The 24,479-nt window shown below is 57.9% G+C and overlaps 2 protein-coding genes across 2 annotated transcripts; one reads left to right on the top strand and one right to left on the bottom strand.

Moving 5' to 3' along the window:
- Window positions 1-1,746: 1,746 nt before the first annotated feature.
- On the bottom strand, window positions 1,747-13,973 carry ZNFX1 (zinc finger NFX1-type containing 1). Its single transcript, XM_028735727.2, has 13 exons — window positions 13,765-13,973; window positions 10,873-12,645; window positions 9,504-9,623; window positions 9,091-9,239; window positions 8,366-8,509; window positions 7,425-7,530; window positions 7,056-7,297; window positions 6,785-6,924; window positions 6,012-6,166; window positions 5,579-5,724; window positions 5,359-5,469; window positions 4,782-4,877; window positions 1,747-4,669 (listed from the first exon to the last, which is right to left on the bottom strand). The coding sequence occupies exons 1-13, from the start codon at window positions 13,841-13,843 to the stop codon at window positions 2,222-2,224; spliced, it is 5,709 nt and encodes a 1,902-aa protein (XP_028591560.2). The 5' UTR covers window positions 13,844-13,973; the 3' UTR covers window positions 1,747-2,221.
- Window positions 13,974-14,073: 100 nt separating this feature from the next.
- DDX27 (DEAD-box helicase 27) lies at window positions 14,074-23,767 on the top strand. The gene is made up of 21 exons (XM_028735728.2): window positions 14,074-14,224; window positions 14,427-14,549; window positions 14,879-14,938; window positions 16,099-16,267; window positions 16,467-16,516; window positions 16,635-16,721; window positions 18,672-18,777; window positions 18,859-19,032; window positions 19,132-19,282; window positions 19,915-20,014; window positions 20,242-20,383; window positions 20,929-21,082; window positions 21,182-21,263; window positions 21,395-21,572; window positions 21,681-21,787; window positions 22,129-22,231; window positions 22,348-22,445; window positions 22,558-22,687; window positions 22,789-22,882; window positions 23,239-23,316; window positions 23,426-23,767. Exons 1-21 carry the CDS (start codon window positions 14,135-14,137, stop codon window positions 23,442-23,444), a joined length of 2,295 nt encoding a protein of 764 aa, XP_028591561.2. The 5' UTR covers window positions 14,074-14,134; the 3' UTR covers window positions 23,445-23,767.
- Window positions 23,768-24,479: the final 712 nt, after the last annotated feature.

The following is a 24,479-nucleotide window of genomic DNA, read 5'->3' as shown; positions in this document are numbered from 1 at the left end:
CTTCCTTGGGATTCCTGCATTGCAAAGCGGGGAGCAGATGCGCGGGCGGGCGGGCGGGCGGGGGTCCCTCCCAGCTCTACCCTTCTGTGCCTGCGAAAGTATTGCTAGGCTGCCCTGCCTTCTTATCTGGATGGTGCACCATGTTGTTCCCGGGAAATTGGAAGGGGGTGAGAGACTCCCCCCCCCCCCCGGAGCCTTGCCTCTCCACACCACCAGGCAAAGCCACAGTCTCTCCGCTGCACATCACCAAACCATTCACTCACACACAGGCATTTCCCTGCCTTCCACCCCTCGCGTCAAGAGAAAAGAACAGCAACATCTCTGCAAAGGGATCGCATCTGCAAGGTGATAGGGGAGCTCAGCTCAGGAGCCCGCGACTCCCTGCCCAGCCCTAGGTCTCCAACAGGGCAAGTGTCAATACCAAATGCAGCAATTCACGGATAAATGTTTCTGGGTACAATGGGAAATCTTTAGAAATTCACAAGAAATCACTCGCTGCATCAATCTTCTCAGTTCCAATGGTATTTAGGACCCAGGGAAGTGAGGTATTAGGGGAAGGGTGAGAGAGCCCACCATAATCCCCAAGATGTACAGTCACATCCGCAGGAGTCATGATTGGTGATATGCTGCCCCAAGAATGTCAGACAGATAACCATCTCAATCACAATGCCTACCTGCCCCACAGTGGGATGAAGCCCCATCAAGACAAAGGGGTGTATTTGACTTGATTCGGGGATCTGGAAACTGTAAATGCTTTCCTTTGTACTGCAATTGACAGGGGCATGCCTGGATCTCAGGTTCTACCTGAGACCACACATTTTCTTGTATTATGGGAAACTTTGGAATACGGATGTAACCCATTGATCAGGGCTTCTGGCTGCTTTTTTGCTTCTATCTCCTGGCTGAAGGCTCTTGTGTGTGACCCCGACCTGAACCTAAGAGAGTCAAGGTTAGGTGATTGTGGGGTGCTCCCTGTTACAATGTTAAAACATAAAACGCCATTTCAGAAACCAAAATATAGGTAACTGGCTGTTCGAAATACATAGTAAACAGTGGCACAAAAAGTGCCTTTGAGAGATGCCTGGAAGTGCAAAGAGAGGGTGCCTGCTGCATCTCTCTTGGGAGTTTCCCAGCAGTGGTCCAGAGACACCACATGCCTGGCTTCCGGGGGATCCCAGTCGGGCCTCTGGATCATGGGGGACAATGGACAGCTCTCCCCCCCACCATGATCTGTGATGGAGTTTGAGGTGCCAGAGCTCAAGTTGCTCAAGGTTTGCATATACACATGAGTCAGGATGCAGTAGCATGTGAGCAGCCATCCCAGATGCGTTGTTTAACAGATATGTCACACACTGCTGGTTTTGTCCCCTGAATTCTGCGCCCTCCCAAGGGCCGCACTGCAGAGAACCCATTGCAGTAATCCCGCCTCAAGTTTACCAGGCAATGGCCTAGAGGGGGCAAGCAATCCTGACCCAGTTATGGCCGTAGCTATCACAGCAGGTGAAGCTGGTGAAAGGCCCTTGTGGCCACAGCCCCGTCTTGCCCCTCTCCAGCTACAGGGCATTCTTCATGGGGGCTCCAGGAGCAAACCGGGAGAGCCCCACGGGCACAGGCACCCTCCCAGGAGCAGCTCCGGCCCTACCCAGAGGGGACCTTTGGCATCGTCCAGGACACAAGCCCTTTGCTGGCCCCCACAGAAGGGTGCCGTCCTCCCACAGAAAAGACACTCAGAAGCACAACGGGGGATCCGCTATGACAAATTTATTTGCAACAGTAAAATCTGGCAGGCAGAGGGTTGTCAGGACAGGGGCGCCATGAGCAGAGAGTGGGGCCCTGCGCTGCCCATTCCCAGCCCCTCCGACACCCAGGGTGATTACGTTTCACAAAAGCGATATACTACTTGATTGTAAAAGCACTTTGACACTGGTCATCTTGCTTCTTTGGAAAAGACAGAGCAGGCGGGGAGCAGAACGTGGCTCCTGGAGCTGCAGGGCAGGTGACGAGAGACAGCAAGGAGAAGCTCCCTGAGTTGCCTTTACCTGCTCACCTTACTGTTTGTTTCATCTCACCCACTCCTGCCATGTTAAAAGCTCTGCAACTCTTTCATTGAACCAAGTCCACCATGATAGGGTGACCAAATGTGGTAAAAAATATTAATACGTGATAAAAATATTAAAATATTTTATGGAAAGCAGCTCCCATGAGGGGGGGGGGCGGCCTCCTAGTGCAGGTAATTATTCACGTTCAAGCGGTTGGCCTCCTCGGACCAGGCTGCGTGGTTTGCCCCGTCCATCTCAGGGGCGAGCCGGTTGCTGGACTCCAGCGTGTGGCGCTCGCCCCCAATGGTCTCCCGGCATTCCGGGCAGCGGGTCGTCTCCATGGCCCCCCCGCACTCGCCAATGACGTAGAAGTGCCCGTTGCGGCACTTGAACCAGTGCCCGCGGGTGGCTCCGCTGACGGCCGCCACAATCTGCTTCCTTTCCTCCTCGGAGATGCCCAGCCCAGCGACGGTGGGCCGAACAGCCTCCAGCTCCTTCAGCTTGGCCTTCGCCTCGCTCTCGGCCTCGGGGGTGAACCTGCCAGGCCCCTCCAGGACCTTCCGGGCCGCGCTGACCAGCTCCGCTGTGCCCGGGGCCCGGCTCGCCTTCTCCCCAGCGGTGTTGCACCTCGCCAGGAGCTCCACCAGGTAGGTCGTCCGCCGCAGCTCGGTCCGCAGCTCAGACACCTGCTGCCCGCTGAAGCTGTCGCGGGGCTGGTCTAGCCAGCCGGCCACCTCGGCCAGGCGCCTCCTCACGCCCTCCTGCTCCTGCTGCGCCAGCTTTCCCACAGCGGCCATCAGGCCTGCCACCTGTGCGTAGAAGCCAAAGAGGGTCTCCACCAGCCCCAGGGTGCTGGCAGAGAGGGAGTCGTCCTCCAGCCTCTCCCTCAGCTGCTTGTGCTGCCTGGTCAGGTGGCGCCTCAGGGTGGTCTCCTGCTGGAGCGCCCTCATCAGCTGGAGGGCGCCCGAGGCGATCTCCGCCGAGCTGCCCTGCATGCGTCCCTTCACCACCTCCACCTCTGCCAGGCTCCTCTTTACCAACGTGCCGTAGCGCAGGCTCTTCCGGACAGGCGTCTGGCAGCTGGGGCACACCTTCAGTCGGACAGCCCCTTCCTCTTCCTCCTCGTCGCCATCCATGTAGCGGTCGAGGCCCAGCGCACTGAAGATGTGCCCACAGTCCTCCAGCTGCACAAAGCGGGCGTCCGGCTCATCCTCACAGCCAAAGAAGATCTGCGTCAGCTCCTCCGCGTCACAGGTCAGGCACTTCTGCGGGCAGGGCTCCCCACACAGCCCGGCGCAAGGGTGCCCGCAAGGGAGGCGCTTGGGGCAGGGCACGTCGCAGCGCGGCCGGTCACAGGGCTCGGAGCACAGGCGCCCGCACTGGTGGTGCTGGCAGCGCCACTCGCAGGGCTCCATGCAGGGCGAGCAGGGCGCCCCACACTGCTTGGGGCAGCGGCTGTGGACGCAGCGGTTCTGGCAGGGCTGGCGGCACGGGGGGCAGTCCCTGGTGCAGGGCTGGCGGCACTGGTGGCCGCAAACCAGCGGGCGCTTGCAGGGGCTCCGGCACGGCTGGTGGAAGCGGCCCCCAAAGCATGTGTGGCACGAGCCTGGGCAAGGATGCCCGCACTCCAGGATGCTGTCGCACTTCGTCTTGCAGCGGATGGGACGCCCGTATGCCATCTCTGATGCTGCTGAACATGGCACCTCCTGGCTGTGCCCACATGGTAGCGTCGCCAGGACCAGCTCTGGGCAGCGCCTCTCGCACTGCTGGCCGCAGGTGAGCCGGCAGGCATGCCCGCACTCCAAGGTTTTCCCGCAGGGCTCCTTGCAGCAGAAATCCTCGGCGGCCATTGAGCAGGGGACCTGTTGCTGGTGGCCGCAGCTGGGCACCGTCTTGGGCACCTTCACCTGGCACTTCCCGCAGGGCTCACAGCACAGCCCGGGGCAGCGGTGCCCGTTGTCACACAGCACCTTCTGGCAGGGCTTCAAGCAGCGGAGCTCCTTGTGCTGCGGGTCGTAGGGGTGGCACGCCCGGGGGCAGACGTGGCCGCAGCCCAGGCGGGTGTCACAAGGGACGCTGCAGCCCCCCTCAGGCACCTGGCGGAAGTCCTCTGCCTGCACCACGTCCGTCTTGGTCTGCGGGTGGTTCTGGCAGGCCAGGCGCAGCGCCCGGCCCACGTGGCCCTTCTCGCGCAGAGTGTGCAGGATCCTGCTCCAGAGAGGCACCTGGCTGAGCATGCCCATGTTGCCCACACAGTAGAGGCCCTTTTTGGCGCGGGAAAGGGCCACGCAGATGCGGTTGGGGATCTGCAGGAAGCCCACCCGCCCCGCCAGGTTGCTGCGCACCAGGGAGAGCAGGATGATGTCGTTCTCCTCCCCCTGGTACTTGTCCACCACGTGGACCTTGACGCCCTGGAACTCCTTGGCCGGCAGCAAGCGGCGCAGGCAAAAGAGCTGCCCCGTGTAGGTGGTGAGGATGCTGATCTGGGAGGGCTGGTAGCCCTGGCGCAGCAGGTAGCGGCACAGCTCCACCACAAACTGGGCCTCGTGCTGGTTCTGGTGGCTGCGGCCCTCCTGGATCTCCTGCTCGAGGAAGCTGTGCTCCACGAAGAAAAGGTTGGAGGAGACGCCCTGAGCAGAGAGGAGGAGAGGAGAGGAGGCTGCTGAGCTGGCAGGGCAGAGTCTCCTGGCCAAAGGCTGCCAGCCAGCCAGGCGGAGGCGAGGGGAGGGGAGAGATGCTCACCTTGATGTTCTCGTAGCGGAGCACCGAGGGATGGTTCTCCAGGTCCTGGTAGATGTGCGGGGTGAGCAGCTGGGCGATCTCTGGCCTCATGCGGTGCTGCAAAAAGGGCAAGCCGAGGGAGAGGTGATGGAGAGGGGAAGGCAACCGCCCTCACGAAAAGAGGGGCTGCCTCAGGCGGCCACCGCCCTTCTCTGCTTCAAGGTCTGAGGGGGGAACCATGTCTGGCTGCCTCTGGGCCGCCCACCCTAGAGGAGAGCAGCCAGGGTCTGGGGCTGCCCCCAGCCAGGCAGGAAAGGCTCCCAGCTCTTCTCCCCTCGTTCCTCGCTTGTGCGTGAAAGAGAGAAACCCCCATTTGGAGGCTGTCAATGCTTCCCAATCCCAGCTCCTGCAACACCCCCAAGGGGAGCCAGTGCTCTTGCACCCAGATCCCGACTTTGTGGGTGTCCCTTTGGAGATCTGCTGGGCCTCTCGGAGAAGAGGCCGCTGGACCGGCTGAGCCCCCTTTGGCCTGATCCAGCAGCCTCCACAGAGCGAGGGAGGGGAGGGGGCCGGGGGGGGGGGCCTGCTTGTGCCTCACCTGGAAAGCGAGGCGGACGAAGGGAAGACCGACCTTCACCAGCCGCTCAAAGAGAGATACCTCCAGGTGGAAGTTCCTGGCCAGGTCGTAGACGTTGGCGCTGGGGCGCAGCTGCAAGGAAACAAGGAAGATGGAGCCCGTGGGGTGGGGGGCGGGGGAGAAGGGGTGGGGCCCAAGGCCAGCAGACCCCGCCCCTCAGCTGGCCCACCCTCCCACCTACCTGCTGGTGGTCTCCAATGAGGATGAGGTGCTGGCAGGCCCTGCTCAGGGTGGTGATGACGTGGGCCTCAAGGACTTCGGCCGCCTCTTCCACAATGACCACGCGAGGGGCCACCTGCTGCAGGACCTGGCGGTACCGAGCGGCTCCTGGGGTGAGAGGGGGGGGTGAGGGGACGCCCTGATCTCTGCCCCCTCTGCCTCCAAGCCAGTCTGCCAGGCTTCTGCCTCCCAGCCCCCTCTCCAACTGGAGGAAGTGTGAGGGCAACGGCAGCAACTACCGGAGAGTAAGGCCCACAGGCAGCACTGCAGGCGTGTTGTGTTGCAGCTGGGCAAGGAAGCAGGTGAGAGAGGCTCCTCTTCTCTCCCCCCCCCCCCCGTCACAGGTGGGCACCCCAGGGTGTGGGGGGCAGCTTGCTACACAGCCTCCTCCTCACCTGTGGTCGTCATGCCCACAATCTGGGCTGTCCTGAAGACACAGAGGTCCTGGTGCTGGCGAAGCTCAGCCAGCCTGTCGGCTGCCGCCTGGTACTTCTGTTTGTACTGCAGCATCTCGCGCTGGATCTCAGCTTGGTGCTTCTGCAACCAGTACCTGTGCGGCACAAAGATCAGGCTCTGCCCTTAGGCAGAAAGAACCAGGGGCACCAACATAGGAGGGGGGACACCTGGCTTACTAGTGGCACGTGTGAAAAGGATCACAAGCTGAACACGAGTCAACTGTGTGATGGAGCAGCAAAAAATGTGAATCCACAGAAGTCGAGTGTCCAGATCAAGGGACGTCATAGTCCCACTCTATGCTGCCTTGGTCGGACCACACCTGGAATGCTGTGTCCAATTCTGGGCACCACAATTTTAAAAGGATGATCAAGGGTCAGTAAACCAAGCCTTATGAGGAACTGGGGATGTTTGGCGTGGAACAGAGGAGGCTGAGAGGAGATATGAGACCCCTCTTCAAATATCTCAAGGACTGAGAAGAGGGAGCAAGCTTATTTTCTGCTGCTCCGGTGGGTAGGATTTGAACCTGTGGCTTCAAGTTGCAAGAAATGAGACTCTGACTCAACATCAGGAATAACTTTCTGAGCATAAGAGCTGTTTGACATTGGAATGGTCTCCTCGAGAGGTTGTAGACTCTCCATCCTTGGAGGTTTTTAAGCAGAGGAGGTGTAGGGGGGTGGGCATGGGCACCAGAGGCCCCTGCAGCAGAAATTACCTGTAGAGCTTCCAGCGGGAGCTGAGGTTCAGCTGCCACACATCCAGGACGGCCTCAGCCTCCTCTTTGGTCATCGCCTGCCATTTTTTCAGTTCCGCCTTTGCTTGTCGCTTCATCTTCTTCTTCCGGCCCCGCTGCAGCTGCAGAGAGAACCCCAAGCGGGCAGGTGAGGAGGAGGCCGGGGCCACCCCTGTCCTGCCCGCCTCAGGGGCAGCGACCACAGAGCTTTCACCCCCTCCAATGCAACGCACTGTGTCGTCCCCCCCAATACCTGAAACCCAGCGTTTTCTGCCCCATGTGGGGCTCTCTGCTCCCCCTTCTCCTCATCATCCAACCGCATGGCCAGAAACAGGTCGTCCAGGTTGTGCCTGGGGGGTTTCCTCCTCCGCAGCTGCCCCTCCTCATCGTGGTCCAGCAGCCGCTCGCGCTGAATCAAGTCTGCCTCCTCCACGACCTGCAGCAGCTCTGGCTCTGCCTGTGGGCCTTCCTCCGCCTCCTGGTCTTCCTCAACGCCTGAAGGGCCACACAGAGACCGGTAGGTGGCGGCAGAGAGTGGGCAGGCCCCAGGCTCCTTCCGTGTCTCAAACTCGCCACCTCATCCTTGTCCCACCCAGAAGCTGCCCAAAGGAAAGCCCCTTACCTGCATTTTCTGGCCATCCTGGATCGGCCATGTTTTCAACCGGCGTGACGCCAAGTCCCAGCCACTCCAGGATCAGAGAGTGCTTTGGATCCATCCAGTCCTCTTCCTGGAGCAAGAAGGAGCAGGTCAGACTGGCTCAGCGGTGGGTGGGCAGGTGCCACAGTCCCAGGGACCCCAAGACAGGAAGGCAAGCAGGAGCCGGGGGCCACGAGAGGGGCGGGGGCAGGCGGGGAACCCTTGCAACCGCCTCGTGCTCCCAGAGAGCCAGGAGGTCTCTCTGCAGCAGGAGGTTCTCCTGGGAAAATCTCCCTCCAGGGCGATGAGTCTTTCATGGGTGCTGACGGTTTAGTGTGGCAGCACCTGCCCTTGGGAACTCCCTGCCCCTTGACGTCAATCAGACGCTGCCACTTTGCTCTTTTTGGTGCCTGCTGAAAACTTCCTTTTTAGACAAGCCTAACCTCGACGGTTAGAAACTTTCAACCTTCTGAATTTTTATGGATTGTTTCTTTGTATATAAACACACACACACACACAAATTTCAAGCAGGTGCATCTATCGATTGCATGGAATAAATAAATAGATAGATAGATAGATAGATAGATAGATAGATAGATAGATAGATAGATAGATGATAGATAGATAGATAGATAGATAGATAGGGTGGTTTCTTCCATGACTGGAGTCCCCATCAGCCCCCCCCCTTTGAGGGAGGAATTCCTACTCATCAGAGCAGCCAAACAGCTCACACTCTCGCCCAAGACTTTGGCCCCTGCTCTGCTGCTTCCAGCTGAGGGGCTGGAGAAGCCCTTGAGGAGTTGGGGGGCTCCCCCTCTGCTTTCCCAGGGGCACTTGCTCCCTAAGACGGAGAGATCCTGGTGGGGTGTCTTCTTGCGGGGCCGCCTTCTGATGCCCGCCCCCGGTGCGCCCCTCCTGCTCCTTACCAGGCCCCTCACGAGGCTCTCCCAGTGCCGGCTGGAGATGCAGCTCCGCAGGTGCTTCTCGTGCAGAATCCCGTGCAGCCCACACTCCAGCTGAGCCGCCCCTCGGTTGAGTTCGAACTCGGCCTCCCGCATCTCGCAGGTGATCTGCCCTCGGGAAAAAGAGGCCAGGTCAGCCCCTCCAGCGGACAAAGCCCAGCAAGGGATCAAGACCCAGCAGAGGACAGCTGGGGGCGCCCGGCCGGGCAGCTCCGCTCCCGCCCTTCCTCTGCTGGCGCCTCCAACTGCTCTCCCCCCAAGGGCGCCCTGCTCTGTCCCTCTGCTCCGCCCAACCTCCAGCTCTGGCCCTGGTCTGGGGAGGCAGCGTGGAGCTCCCTTTCAGCACCAAGGCAGCATTTCCACAGGTGCTGCGCTCCAGTGACAAAGCAGCCCTCAGCTCTGGCAATGGCCTGAGCATCCAAGATGAAGAGGTGTCTGGCTGTGTAACAGACTCCCCCAGAAGGGGGGGGGCGCTCTCTCCTTCCTTGGAGGTATTTAAACAGAGGCTGGGTGGCTACACTGGAGGGGTTCTTGGGCTGCGATTTCTGCGTTGCAGGGGTTGACTAGATGACTCTTGGGGATCCCTCCATTTCCCTGTGCTTTGCTGATCTGGCTGTTCTCCTGGGCAAAGGCCCCCCCCCCGAATGACACCCTCCAAACCAGCCCCCCTCCCCCTCCCTCGCACGTACATCACTGTAGGACCACCGGAGGTGGCCAGGCAGGCCTCTCCAGAAGTCGCTTCTGCCCCGCAGCTGCTGCAGGGTGAACGGCTTCAACTTCTCGCTGTTGCTCCTGCCACCAACCCGCACGATGTCTGTCGGCTGGAACGCCTGGATTCCTTGGGGGGGGGGAGAGACGTAAAAGTCAAGGTGGGATACCTAAGCAGGGGACCCACACCCTCCCGCCACTGCCAGGACAATGGGCAACCACCCGTACAATGACCCCCCCTGCAAAGGAGTCTCAGTAATTCCTGCAATGCAGAGGGTTGGACTGGATGGCCCTTGAGGGTCCCTTCCAATTCCGCCAATCTCTATTCTCTCCTCTCCCCCCCTTCCCCCCCCCCGGCCAAGGTGCTGCTGCCCAGGGCAGGCAAACCCCCCACCTTCCAGGAACTGGTCCAGGGCATGGTTGGTGTAGCAGACCACGAGGATGGGGGTCTCTCCGCGGGCGGCCTTGTTTTTCAGCAGGACTTCCATGATCTTCAGCCCAACGTAGGTCTTCCCTGTGGGAAAAGCCCTGTCAAAGCAGGAAGCTCTGACTGCCAACCCCCAAGGGGCATCAGAGGGCCCCCCTGCAGCCTCAGCCTTTCCCCCCACCAGCAATAAAAGGCTAGCAGCTGGGGGGGGGGGGTCACAAGCCACATCCCCCATGCCACAGCCAATTCACTGCCATTCCAAGCAGGATCTGCAGGCAAGCAGTGGCTTGGCTCGGGTTCAAACCCCATGAGGCAAAGGAAGACACCCGATTCCAGACTGACGGGGGGTCGGAAAAGTGGGTCTTGTGGGGTGTCAGGATCCAGCCGGCCAGCCGGCTCCACTACACACCCACCCCAGTTTCAGGCAGAAATCTGAGCCTCCATCTGGAGAGGCATGATGGTGCAGTGGTTAGAAGAAGAAGAAGAGGAGGAGTTTGGATTTGATATGCCACCTTTCACTCCCCTTCAGGAGTCTCAAAGCGGCTCACAATCTCCTTTCCCTTCCTCCCCCACAACAAACACTCTGTGAGGTGAGTGGGGCTGAGAGACTTCAGAGAAGTGTGACTGGCCCAAGGTCACCCAGCAGCTGCAGGTGGAGGAGCAGAGAAGCGAACCCGGTTCCCCAGATTACGAGACTACCGCTCTTAACCACTGCACCACACTGGCTCTCGAGCGTCAGACTAGGACCTGGGAGAGACCGGGGTTCAAATTCCTATGTCGGCCTTGCGCTTCACTTGGTGTGACCTCGGCAGCCAGTTGCTGCCTCTTGGCCTAGCCTACCCCACAGGGTTGGTGTGCGGATAAAACAGGAAGGAGAATTCTGCGTGTTGCACCCTGAGCTCCTGGGAGGAAATTGTCAGTATTTTTCACTGTTTTGCAAAGGGTCACAAGACCGGATGATTTCATTTGTTATGAATGTGCGAATGGAAGTCAGGCTGATAAACTGCTTTGTTCTTTCTATCTCCGACAGAGAGGATGTGTGAGGAAGCTCACACAACTGTTGCTTTTATTTCTTTGCTGTAAATAAAGATGCTTGATGCTACAATTCCACCACAGCCCTGCTTTTGCTGACTCTGCCAACGTGTGCATGTTATCTTTCAGACGTGTGTCGAAGTTTATATGGGACTCCGCTATCAAGGGACGTAAATGTGATAAATACATACGGTTTCGGGCCCAGGAGAGATCCTGGAACTCCTCTGCGGTGAAAGGCTCCCCCTCCCAACCCCACTTCCTGCAACAGACGCCTCTTCCTCGGAGGGTGGGACGCCCGACTCACCTGTCCCCGGAGGCCCCTGGATGATGGCCAGCTCCTTGGTCAGGGCCAGTTTCAGGGCTTGCAGCTGGGACTCATCCAGGCCCACGGCTTCCTGGGTCGGCCACTGGGAGGCATCCAGCACGTCCACACGGCCCTCAGGGGCTCCTTCCGCCCCAGCAGGGGGAGGCTTGGCCATCAGGCACCTGAGGTCGTAAAGGCTGCTTCCCGGCTCCCTCCGCAGGTAAGCCGGCTCCCTCACCTGGGCCTCGCAGTGGACAATGTACCTCTGGAAGGGGACGTCTTCCTCCCGCAGCTCCTGCAGCCCCTGCAGGACGTGTCGGTAGGCCTCAAAGTAGGCGGTGGTCTCCACCATGACGAAGGAGTCAGAGGGCTGGACCTCGGCCAGCAGGGCCTGGCTGTGGGTGGCGAAGGAGAGGTGGACAAAGCCCTTGCGCAGCTCCTGGGGCTCCCGGTCGGAGACCGTGGCAAAGAGGAAGGTCTCAAAGTTGTCCTTGGACAGGCAGACCAGGGAGCCGTACAGCAGGCGCTTGGAGTTCTCCCACCGGACGGCGCCCAGCGGCGTGGAATCAAAGTGCACCTTGTAGTCAATGCCGGTCCGGGAGCAGAGTGGAGCCAGGATCCGGGCGTCCAGGTACACGCGGATGTCGTCAAACCTCCTCCTGCCCGGGCCGGCCTCCTCGAAGCTCTGGAGGAACTGGAGGATGCCCTCCCTCAGCGGCCGGACAAAGTCCTCCCTCAGGAGGCGAAAGTGGGTGTCCAGGTAAACGGCGGGGCTCTCGTAGGGCTGGCTGATGAGGTTGGGGCGCAGGAAGGGCTTCTGGCCGCGGTTCACCTCCTCGTAGGTGGGGTAGATGGACATGGCGCGGTACTCCCCTTCCTCGCCAGGGGCGGTGGGCTGGAGGAGGGTGCAGCTGTCCACCCGCAAGGTGCCCTCGCGCCGGCGCTCCTGGAGGTGCTGGATGAAGCCCTGCAGCTTCTCCAGACTCTGGTCCAGCTCCACCGGAAAGTCCACCCCCAGGGCCCGGAGGCCGTTGACGGAGCCTGGCAGGACGGACATCAGCAGGGCCACCTTCTGGAGGGAGCTGGCCGGGAAGATGCTGACCAGCTCCTGGACCAGCGCCACTACGCTGGCAATGTGCTGGGGGCACTGGTGCCGCACCTCCGGCCGGGCCTCCGTCAGCATGTCGGCCAAGTACTGGGGCAGGCAGACCCGGAGGAAGGAGGACTCCTTCACCGTCTCCAGCAGCCGCTGAATGCTCTGGCGGTCCATGTGGGAGAGGCAGGCCTTGCGGAGAACCTGGCAGAGCAGCTGTACCAAGTCTGGCCTCATGGCAACTGGGGAGAGCGCCTCCCGCAGGCGGGGGCTGGAAGCCAGCGTGATGGCCACCTCCGAAGGGTCCTTCTCGAGGAGTTCACGGAGGAAGCGGGTGCCGATCATTGGGCCCCGCTGCTGCGGAGAGCCTCCTGGCCCTGCGTGGGGCCGCTGGGTGGGGTCAGCGTTTGGGGCCCCCTCTCTTTGCCTTCCTGGGCCATCCCTGGCCGGCCCTCCCTGGTTCTGTCCCCCAGCCCCAGGCCAGACGCCCCCTCTGCGAGGGAAACGGTTCCCCTCTGCCCCCAGCCACCTGGGTGCCCCCTCAGCCGGCCTGCTGGGGTTGCGTGCCCCGTCCTGGTGGGGGGTCCGGCCAGAGCCAGCCCTCCGCTCTGCAGCTCTGCCAGGGACCCCCTCACGCTGCCCACTTGCGTTCTGCTGGGAGGCTCCTCCATCTTGAGGCTCTGCAGAAGGAAAAGAGGGAAGTTAGGGAGTCTCTGGGCAGAAGCCCAAGCTGTGCTTCGCCCCAGTGCTGCCCCCCTCCCCCTTCAGGGGATAACTTTGGCTTCGCCCCTCCAAAGTTAGGCAGGGGCTGAATTCTCCACCCAGGGGCCGCATCCAGAGGGATCTGGGAGGGAACTGGGCGGCTCCCTCCTCCTCCTCCCATTTGGCGGCTCCTCCCCCAGAAACGATGGACCGGGGGCGGGGGCGGGGGCGGAGAGCCGGGCCGGGCGGGGCGGCCCAACCTCCCGTTGCCAAGAGCCGGAGCCGCAGGACGGGGTTTCCCCGGCGGCGGGAAGGGGACGCTGGACCAGATCCAGCCGCCAAAGCTGAAGCAATTGCTCGGCTCCTTTTTTCGCTTTCTCATCCCGGTGCGGCAGAAGGGAGAAGACCGGGGCTCTCCGCTCACGCCGAACCTGACCAAGGCGGAGACGCCCCCCCCCCGCCAGCCCGTGGTCGCCCTGCGAGGCGAGGCGCAGAAGCCCCTCTTTGGACTCCGGGAGGGGTGGACCCTCCTTCCTCGGAGGCTGGATGCCATCCGTCGGGGATGCTCCGAGTCCTGCATTGCGGGGGTTGAGTTAGATGACCCCTGGGGATCCCCTCCCTCTTCCCACTTCTGGCGAGAAGCGCAGCCTTTGAGCGGAGCCTCCGGTCCCGGAAAGCTGCGCTTCTCCTCCGCTCTGGCCCGGCCAGCCGCTTTCAAGGACTGATGTGTCAATGTACAGTGGTACCTCGGGTTAAGTGCTTAATTCGTTCCGGAGGTCCGTTCTTAACCTGAAACTGTTCTTAACCTGAAGCACCACTTTAGCTAATGGGGCCTCCTGCTGCTGTCGCGCCTCCGGAGCACAATTTCTGTTCTCATCCTGAAGCAAAGTTCTGAACCTGAAGCACTATTTCTGGCTTAGTGGAGTCTGTAACCTGAAGCGTATGTAACCCGAGGTACCGCTGTATTTTTAATCTTTTGTTGGAGGCCGCCCAGAGTGGCTGGGGAATCCCAGCCAGAAGGGCGGGGTAGAAATAATAAACTATTCTTCTTATAATTCTTCTTCTTATTATTATTCTTATTAAATTGTGGCTGTCACCTGTGCCTCTGCCTCCCGCTCCTCCGCCTCTTCGCGGCCGCCGCTGCTGCTGCCCCCTTCCTCGCCCGCGCCCGTCCATGGCTCTTCTCCGCTCTGCGCTCCGTCCCGTCGAGGCGCCTCCGGGCTCTGCGCCGCCTCCTCCTCCGCCGCCGCCTTTTCGGCTCACTTTCGACTTTCGCTTTCCCCTTCCCGGCTGGCTCCGCCCCCGCTTTCGCTTTCGTTTCTCTCCCCCCCCCCCAGGCGGCCCCGCCCCGCCGAGGAACCCCTGCGCCCCGGTCGCCGTCCCCGGCGGAAGGGAAAGGGCGCCGGACGGGCGGAGCTCTGCGTGGCGCACCCGGCGCCCTGCACTTCCGGTCCCTCCGAGACCACGATGGAGCTCGGCGAAGGATGGCGGGCGAGGCTGGGCGGGCCCGGCGGCGAGGAGGCCGAGGAGGAGGAGGAGAGCGGCTCCGAGACCGAGGTAGGCGAGGGGGCGGCGGGGAGGGAGAGCCGGGCAGCGCCTGCCCCGCTCGTCCTCCTCCTCTCCGGCGGGGCCTTGCTCTCCCTCCCGCCCTCTTTTCTCCCTCTCCCCCTTTCGCTCTCTCTCTTTCTCCCTCTTTCTCTCCCTTCTTCACTCGCTCCGTCTTTTCTCCGCTCACCTCTCTTGTCTCGTCTCCCCCTAGGAGGTGTCTGTGGGCCGAGGCGGCCGCGGCGGAGACTTCGCGGCGGGCTTTGCGTTCGCCGAGGCGTCGGCGGGGCCCAGCGGAGGCCCCTGGGCGGAGGTGCTGAGGCAGCTCAAGGGGAAGGTGAGAGCGGGGGGGGGGGGGCTCCGCAGGGGCCCATACTCTGCGCTATTACTCCCCCCCCCAAAAAAACCCCTCCCACCACCACTTTCTGGTCTGATCCAGCAGGGCAGCTTCTCCGAAGCCACTGCCAATTCTTCTTCATCCTCCTCTGGAGCAAAAAAGGTTTCTGGGCCTTCTCTCTGTCCCCCCTGCTCTGCTCTCTGAGACCTGCAAAGTCCAGATGGGAAGGTTGCTCCGTGCCTCAGGGTTCCCATGAGGTCATCCTGCTGGAGCTTCTGATCTTTGGGGTTCCACTCCTGCACTCACCTTGTTTGTTTTCTCTTATGCAGAGATCCGCTACCAGCCTGGACGAGAAGATTGCAACTGTCAGAAAGAAAAGGAAAGCCCAGGTTAGAAATTCCCACCGGTTTGGAATCTTCTGGGTTCCTGTATCTGCGTGGATAAGGGCAGCAATTTGCCCTCGACATTGCAGGGGCACATCATGTGATGCATCATGTTACACGCCATGTGCCAGTACTCGAGCGCTGGGTGCGGAATGGGGAGCGCAGAGCTGGGCTCCATGCTTGGCCTCCTCCTCCCCACGCGACCTCAGGCAGGGAGGAGGAGGCTGCGAGGCAGGGCTGCCAGCTCCACACTCTTGCCCACATGACATCGGCAGGGAGGAGGAGGTGGAGCAGGGCCACAGGAATTTGGGGCAGCCCCGTCCCCTCCTTGAAAAATTTGGGGGTGCTGAATACCCCTCAGTCCCCACCACTTGTTGCACCTGTGTGTGGATGTTGTGTAGCCTTCCAAAAGTAGTGTCCTCCAAAACAAAGTGTCCAACTGGTCTGTTTCACGTGCAGGGGAACCTCTGTGACTGCAGAATGACTCACCTAAGCACAACAGAACTTCCCATTTTCAGGACCCCAAAGTCAGGGCAGGTGGCTATTCATAACACCATACATTTGAAAGGGACCTGGAAGGTCTTCTAGCCCAATCCTCTGCTTAATGCAAGATCAGCTTCTGGATGGGGCGGCATGTGTAACCCATGAAAGAGCTGTGTGGGCTTTGCCTTTTGCATAAGGTGCCTGCAGTGTGATTGCATCTCTGTAGGGACCCTTAGAGAATCTTCAAGCAGTTTTTCTGGTTCTGTGGAACATTATTTAATCGTGGAATCTTAGAGAAGGAAGTTTAGAAGCAGGCTTACAATGGCAGAAACAATTCCCTAACATATTTGACTCTAACGGATTTGTGTCACATAAAGTGGTGCTTTATGTTCTGGCTGCAAGAAAGATGAGAAAAGGAAACAATATTGCAAAAAGTTGCGCTGGAAATTCAGAGGTCTAGTGGAAGTTAAGCTAGGTATGAGCTAGCAGATGATACAGACTCTGACTCCCTTTCTTTATATGCTTGATGCTTTGGAGTACGTAGTTGTTGTACGTTGTTTGTTACAGTTTGGTAAATTGTAATGAAATCGTTTGGGTCTTTGGTCAAGACAATAAACTCTTTGGCCATAGAGAAGGAGGCTGGGCAGTAAAAAACAATGTCCCATTTGGGGGGTCTTTTCCAGGAAAAGCAAGCTAAACAAGGGCCAGCAAAAGAAGATGCTGGGGAGGCTACACAGGAGAATGTAGACAAGGTGGATGCTGGAGGAAGTGAGGAGGAAGATGCAAAGGAGGAGGAGGAGGAGTTGGAGTCTGAGTACTCTTCGGCAGATGAGAGCATCTTCACAAAAGCTGGTAACCATGGCGATGGATGTGCTGTGCAGGCACCGGGGCAGAAGAGAGCAAGTGTGCATCTTCTGTGCCTTACAGTGGGGCAGCTGACATACTTTTTGCAGCTAGTTGCATGAATCGAGGTTTTAGTAGGAGGTGCTACTCTCTGATTTGTAAGGTGTTCTGATCATCTTTTGGTGGGGGGTCGTGTGGTTTTTTACAGATACACTCAAGGTGAAGCAGCGACGGAAAAGGAAGCGAGGTGGAGAGGAGGTGAGCCTTTGGATGCTGGGTGGTGCTGGGTGAGAAGGAGTACCTGCAGAAACAGGGGTCCTTCCCTCATGTTGTGAGTCTGTGTTCCAGGCTTTCTCTTTCTGATCCTCCTTTCTAGGAACCTGAGCAGTTCTTTGAAGATGCTTCACAGTACGATGACAGCCTGTCGTTCCAAGATATGAACCTCTCCCGGCCCTTGCTGAAGGTAGCCAGATCCTGCTTTCTTTCAGAGGGAGATGGCGAAAGTGGCTGTTTGGTATCTCTTATTGGAAGGACAGCAAAACAAAAAACTACTGTTTAGCAGCAAAGATAACATTAGGATGTTCATCATACAGTGGAACCTCGGTTTTTGAGCATCTTGGAAGCTGAACGTTTCGGAATCTGAATGCCGAAAACCCGGAAGTAATTGCTTCTGTTTTCAAATAGGTCCGCTGCGTGTTTTTCTTTTTTCTCAATGGACCTCCCATTGGTTCTTGGTTTTCGAACGTTTTCACCGAGGTTCCACTGTACTGTTAACAGGGTTCGAGGCTTCTGGGTAAATGGACCTTAAATGAGCCTGTAGTTGGAGGATGGAAGAAGAAAGTTCTTGTTTATTTATATTTAAATTTGTATGCCAGCCTTCACCCGAAGATCACAGGGCGGTTCACAAAAATACAAAATGAGACCACAAAATACATAAGAAAACAAAAACAAACCCATAACTCTCCTCCCACAAACACATTAAAAAAGCTGTAGAAGGTTAATCAGTCAAAGGCCTGGTTGAAGAAAAGTTGTTTTTGCCTGGCAAAAAAAGATATGTAATGAAGGCGCCAGGCGAGCTTCTCTGGGGAGAGCTTTTCACAAATGAGGAGCCACAGCAGAAAAGGTTTTGCCCGCCCTCTGGACCTCATGGAGGAGGGCATCAGAAGAAGGTCCTCAGGTGATGATCACAGGGTCAGGGTCACTTCATGTGGGGAGAGGGGGTCCTTGTCAGTTGTCAGTCAGTCCTGTTTATTTGCTAAAAAAGGGGTTAGTAAGGGGGACATTTAACTTGCTTTCACTTTAAGATGAGCATAAGAATGTGGGTTTTAAATTAAAATCAATGGTCTTTTTTCAATATATGTATTGAACAGCTTAGACCAAACTCTGTCTATCAAATCAAAAGCTAAAGGTAGATCTGTAAATGCTACAAGAAGATACCGTGTTGACCTTTTGTGCATGCACAATTTGCCGTCAAAGCAGCTGTCTAGATTGGTTCCTGCTGCTTCAGTGGGACATTTCATTTCCCTCAGTCCACACAATTCAATGCTCTGAAATCTAGTTGAATTCTTCTCCATTATTACATGTCCAAAGCTGAAATAAGAAATTCTACCACATTCTGCAATTGGTTCCTCTGGTATAAAAAAACCACTTTCCTAAAAATTCTGATTATTTTCTAAAGATCCTGAGAGCGCTTAGCCACCTGATGTTCAGAATCAAACCAGCCACCAGAATCAAGTATTTCACTTTCTGGGGCTGTAGTAGTAGTAGTAGTAGTAGTAGTAATATTATTATTATTATTATTATTATTATTATTATTATTAATTGTATTTTTCCATGTATAAGACTATATTTCCCCCCTATTTTTTCAAGTTTAAAATTGGGGGTCGTCTTATACATGGATAGTGCATATGGGGGATTGCTTTATTTGGAGTCCCAAAAAATAGGGGGCGTGTTATACACAGAAAAATACGGTATTAGATTGCAGAAAGACTGGAATTACTGCCTTTGTAGGCTATCAGCAAAATTACCTGAAGTATTGCCTCGAGATGATAAAATGTTACCCCTGAGTTCAAATAAGTTGTAGTCTGAGAGTAGATCGGTCTCTCTCTCTTGGAATCTGCTAGGTCAACCAGCACGCCATGCCAAGCACCTTGGGTGACGTAGTTTGCCTTCCTGCACTGAAGACTCCCCTTGGCTGTGTATGGGCAGTAGCTAACAGGGCTGAGCTAGAAATGGCCACTTTCCCATTCATCTCCCCTGAAATGATCATATGCTGGGATTACTGCCCATGTCAGTGTGGAGACCCAGTCCCTCTGAGAGGCCAGAGAGCAGCGCGTTCCAAGTTAAGTGTTTGCATAGTTGCAGGGCAGAGACCTGCTCACACTGGCTTCTTCCCAACGGCTGTGATTGGCAGGCAATAACCGCCCTGGGCTTCAAGCAGCCGACCCCCATCCAGAAGGCCTGCATCCCTGTGGGGCTCCTGGGGAAGGACATCTGCGCATGTGCGGCTACAGGGACAGGTAAGCCCCGGGTTCAAGGGAGTGGGGGTGGGGCAAAGGCTTGGGGTGGGCCAGGAGGCTGATCTATGTCTTTGTCTTCAGGGAAGACAGCGGCCTTCATTCTGCCTGTGCTGGAGCGCCTGATCTACAAGCCCCGCCAAGCCCCAGTGACGCGGGTGCTGGTTCTGGTGCCCACCCGGGAGCTGGGCATTCAGGTGCACTCTGTCACGAAGCAGCTGGCGCAGTTCACCAGTGTCACCGCCTGCCTGGCCGTGGGTGAGTGAGCAGGACCTGGAGATGGAGAGGGTGACTTTGTTTGCACCCATCCTGCCCACCAGGGGAGCTCATGCCCCCGCCCGGTTTGTGTCCTTGTAGGGGGCCTGGACCTGAAGACCCAGGAGGCGGCGCTGCGCTCGGGCCCCGACATCCTCATCGCGACCCCCGGACGCCTCATTGACCACCTGCACAACTGCCCCTCCTTCCACCTGGACAGCGTTGAGGTCCTCATCCTGGACGAGGCTGACCGGTGAGGGGAATCTCTGGGCACAGGCGGGGCGGGGGGGGGGGAGGCCCTCAGAACACCAAGAGGCCTGGCTGCAGGATCAGGCCAAAGGAAGCCCACCCAGGCCAGCATCCTGCTCTCACAGCGGTCCATCAGAAGCAGGGCCTGAGCACAAGAGCAATGCTCTCCCCATCTGTGAACCCCAAAACCCCATATTCAGAGGTAGGCTGCCCTGGGCACTGGAGGAAGAACAGAGCTGTCAGAGAACAGTAGAGTTGGAAGGTACTTAGAAGGGCCATCTAGTTCACCCCCTGCAATGCAGGAATCTCAGCTCAAGCATCCCTGACAGCTGGCCACCCAACCTCTGCTTAAAAACCTCCAAGGAAGGAGTCCACCACCTCTCGTGGGAGACCGTTCCACTGTCGAACAGCTCTTACGGTCAGAGAGTTTTCCCGTCAGAATCTCCTTTCTTGTCATTTGAAGCCATGGGTTCAAGTCTTCCCATCCAGAGCGGGAGAAAACAAGGCTGTTCTCTCTGCCATGTGACAGCCCTTAAGATTTTTGGCACAGGCTGGCTGCGTTGTCAGTTTTTGTGCCTGGAGGAGGAGCCCCACCCTCTGCCCTATTTGCTCACCTGCCTCTCCCGTTCCCCACAGGATGCTGGATGAGTACTTTGAGGAGCAGATGAAGGAGATCATCCGGCTGTGTTCCCGACATCGCCAGACCATGCTCTTTTCTGCCACCATGACAGACGAGGTACCAAGGGAGACTCAGAGAGGAGACTGGGGAGGGTGCAGTTGTGACAGTGCGCTGGGCGGATAGGAAGTGGCCTCAGGAATCTTGTCATGTATTTGAATCTTGGTGCTCTGCTGCAGAACTGCTGTGATCTCCCTTGGACCCGGATGTCCTGCTTCTCTTGGGAGGAGTGGAGTGTTAGGGTGACCTTCTTGGCAGGGCTGACAAAGCTTCCCCCTCTCTGGCAGGTGAAAGACTTGGCCTCCGTTTCCTTGAAGAACCCTGTCCGGGTCTTTGTGAACAGCAACACAGATGTGGCCCCGTTTCTGCGCCAGGAGTTTGTCCGCATCCGGCCCAGCCGCGAGGGAGACCGGGAGGCAATTGTGGCAGGTGGGAGCCTGGAGTGGGGGTCCAGCAGCCCTCAGGGGTAGCTTATGACCCCATAGCACATAGCCATAATGGTTGCTCTGCCGGATATGAGTTGCTGGGAGAGTCGCTCTTGTGCTCAGATGCTGTTTGCTGGTTTCCTGATAGGGGCCTCTTTTTGGCCGCTATGAGAAGAGGAAGCTGGACTAGATGGGCTGTTGGCCTGATCCATCAGGCTTTTAAGAACATCAGCAGAGCCTGCAGGATTAGGTCAGAGGCCCATCTAGCCCAGCACCCAAACAAATGCCCCAGGGAGGAAGCCCATAAGCCCGATTTGAGCCCAAAAGCCCTCTCCCCTCCTGTGGTTCCCAGCTGCTGGAATTCAGAAGCACTGCTGATACGACTGTGGAGGCCAAGCGTGGTCATCCTGGCTAAGAGCCACCGAAAGCCCTCTCCTCCCCCATGCTATTTTAAAGCACTCTAGGTTGGTGGCCGTCACTGCCCCCTGTGGGAGTGAGTTCCACAGGCCACCTGTGAGTTTTGTGTCCTCCCATCCCTCTCCTCCTCAGCCCTGCTGACTCGGACGTTCCTGGACCACGTGATGCTCTTCACGCAGACCAAGAAGCAAGCGCACCGCCTGCACATCCTCCTGGGCCTGATGGGCCTCCGTGTCGGGGAGCTGCATGGTGACCTCTCACAGGCGCAGCGCCTGGAAGGGCTCCGGTAGGCAGGGCTGGGAGCGCGGGGTGGGGGAGGAGGTGGCGCAAGAGAGTCCGGCTGCCCCTGACGCTCCCTCTCTGCGGATGCTGCCGCTGTCTGCAGGCGCTTCAAGGACGAGCAGATTGATGTGCTGGTGGCCACGGACGTTGCGGCGCGAGGACTGGACATTGAAGGTGTCAAAACGGTCAGTGGCTCTCCCCCTCCGCCAGCTTGGGTCCTGCTCAGCTTCTCACTGGGAGAGCGGGATGCCAGACCAGGTGGGCTCTTGCCCCAGTCCCGCAGGTGCTTTCCTGAGGCTCTCCTGTCTCGCCACAGGTGATCAACTTCACGATGCCCAACACCACCAAGCATTATGTGCACCGCGTGGGGCGCACAGCACGTGCAGGGCGGGCCGGCCGCTCCGTCTCCCTGGTGGGCGAGGAGGAGCGCAAGATGCTGAAGGAGATCGTGAAAGCCGCCAAGGCGCCCGTCAAGGCCAGGGTCCTTCCCCAGGGTAAGCATGGTGGCAGCAGGGCGGGGTTGGGGAGCAGGGCATGGGGACGGGCACCCTTAGGCCAGGGGTGGCGCTGTGGGAGGCTGAGCGGCTGCCCTTTGCCCCCAGATGTGATTCTGCGCTTCCGGGAGAAGATTGAGAAGCTGGAGTCGGACGTCTATGCTGTGCTGCGCCTGGAGCGCGAGGAGAGGGAGCTGCAGCACTCGGAGGCCCAGGTGAGGAGGAGGAGGAGGCAGAGGCGGCAGCAAGGTGGGGGGGGGGCGGGAGGAGGCCTTAGGGGTGCCTGGGCTCATGGAAGTGCTTATCTTTGCAAAAGGGAGCAAGCAAGTTCCTGCAGAGCAATTTGGTTTGAGTGCCTCCCTGCTTTGGCCCTCTGGGATTCCCCTTTAGTTGGCTCCTTCTGTGGTAACTTCCCCCGTGGGACGCCACCCCGCCAGGTGGATGAGGGAACATGGGGCAGCCCTCTTTGGCTCCCTGCCGAGGTTCCTGGGCATTGAGGCTGTGCCCAAAGAGGGGCTCTCCCAACAGCAGCCCCTTGACTTTGCTCTCCTCCTAGATCAACACTGCCAAGCGGAAACTGGAGACGAGTGCTCAGGAAGGGGCGGAGGGCGCTGCCCGCAGCTGGTTCCAGAGCCGGGAGGAGAGGAAGAAGGAGAAGCGTAAGGGCCTGGCCGGGAGAGCGAGAGGGGGCAGGGGGGGGCCTTGGCCGCGAAAGGGGGTTCTTTCCTTTCCTGGCTTCTCACCTTCTGCCTCTGGGATCTCTCTTCTCGCCCAGTTGCCAAGGCCCTGCAGGAGTTTGACTTGGCGCTGCGAGGCACCAAGAAGCGGAAGAAGTTCATGAAGGAGTCTCAGAAGAAGGCGGCCCAGTTGACGGTGAGCAGTGGCTGAGTGTGTGTGTGTATGGGGGGGGGGCGGTTGTTTTGAGGGGCTAGTGAGTGAGTTGGGGGAGGAAGCACTGCTAGCCCCCTTTGTGCTGCCCCTACAGCCGGAGGAGCGGTCCCAGTTTGAGATCCTGAAGTCCCAGATGTACGCCGAGCGCCTGGCCAAGAGGAATCGCCGGCCCAAGCGTGCCAGGGCCATCCCCGAGGAGGCTCCGTCCGCAGCGGCCAAGGGAGGTAAGCAGCAGCGCCACTTCTCGGGGGGGGGGGGGCTGCCAGAGGGCTGCAGGTCGCCTTGGCTTTAACCGGGGGTCTCCCTCTCTGCCACATTCCTCAAGGGCCCAGGCAGCAGCAGCACAAGAAGAAGACGTCCGTCTTTGATGAGGAGCTCACCAACACCAGCCGGAGAGCCCTGAAGCAGTATCGGGCGGGGTGAGTATTGTGCATGCCCCCCCCCATCATCCCTTTCCTTCACGGTCCTGGTGATCCTCTTGCCAGGGCTAGGAGTGACCTCTCCAGTCCACAGATGAGGAACAAAGGCAATCTTTGTTGTGCAGAGCGCCCCAAGCGAGAAAGTTGTTGGGGGCTTGGGAGCCAGAGTGCAAGGGGCATCAAAACCAGCTGCTAAAATGGGCCAGAAGTTCCCCAGCTGGAATCATCTAGTCCAACCCCCTTCAGTAAAGGAATCACGCCCACCTCTTTGGGGGGACAGGCTTGTGCCAGCCCCCCCCCCCCCCCCGTCAGCAGAGGCCGTGCCTGGCCGTGATCCTGACATCTCTTTCCTGCAGGCCCTCGTTTGAAGACCGCAAGCGCCTGGGTCTTGGCTCAAGGAGGAAGGGAGGGAATTTCAGAGCAGCCAGCTCCAGGTGAGGCTCCTGGGCTCCCTGCCTTTTCCACCCATGTCTCTCCCTCCGGCTCTCTTCTGCCTCTCCCACCAGAGGACTGACGCGCTTTCTGCTTCCTGTCCTTGTGCAGGTACAAGAGGAAGAAGTGAGGGAGGAGCTCTCCTGGGCTGCCTTTGCGGGTTTCTGGATGGTGGAGGCCCTTTTGAGGCTTGGAATCCAAGTGAGTCTTCCTGGAGGCAGCAGCACCAGCCACATCCGGGCAGCTGGAGGCAGCTTTGGCCTGGGAAGGACAAGCCAGACCGCTTCCCACTGTTGCGGCCTGAAAATCGGAATTCACCAGTGCCTGGCTTGCCTGCGTATTGCAGCCCCATTTGCTTTCTAACATTTCTCACCGAGGAAGAAACTCTTCATGTTCTGAGAAACTGTAGATTATTCTACACGTTTATCATTAAAAATGACTTTTTTGACAAACTAGAGGTCTCATGTGAAACTTTCTAAAAAAAAGGTGTGGGTGATGGTAGAGAACCTCTACTTCTGTGTGGAATTGGGGAAATGTATCACTCAAGTGTGCTGTGAAATATGAAGTCAAAAATTCCCAGTGTCAGGACAGAACTGTGTAATAAGATGGCAGAAATCTTGCTATAAATCATGATTTATTTACAGCTCAATTATTTGCATTTATAACTGGTCTCAAAAGAATTGTCCAGAATGGGACAAAACAAGAAAAATACATATGCCTCTAATGTTGAGAGGAAGAAATTCTTTTATTTTTTTTCTCCACAATATGCTTTTTCTGTGCAGGAGCCGTGAACAATGTTAGTTAATTGTTGTAGCTTGTCTTCCCTTACCACACCCCACTGCTCAGTTGTGAAAGATATTCTTACGTTATGAATGGTCTGTGTCACCATCAAGAAAACTCTGGACTGTCCATAGATCAAGCGACTTTTAAGTTCTTAACCTAGCTCCTGGTTGTCATCCTAGCCAGATGTTTCACTGATAATCAGTCAGTCCATCATTGGAAAAGACTTTAGTCTTGCCTCAAAATGGCACGTAGACATTCCATTTTGGTGACTGTAACACTGCCCACAACCCATGTTATTTGGGGATTTTTCTATCCAAACAGCAAGCAAGTTCTCAACTGGGGCTTTTCCTGCCTGCCTCCTAGCTGCAGATTAGCAAAAGGT

The sequence above is a fragment of the Podarcis muralis genome, chromosome 5 (genome assembly GCF_964188315.1).
Source record: "Podarcis muralis chromosome 5, rPodMur119.hap1.1, whole genome shotgun sequence".
Taxonomy (NCBI): Eukaryota; Metazoa; Chordata; class Lepidosauria; order Squamata; family Lacertidae; genus Podarcis; species Podarcis muralis.
The sequence above is the reverse complement of the archived record's forward strand: the minus strand, read 5'-3'. Positions and strand labels throughout refer to the sequence as shown.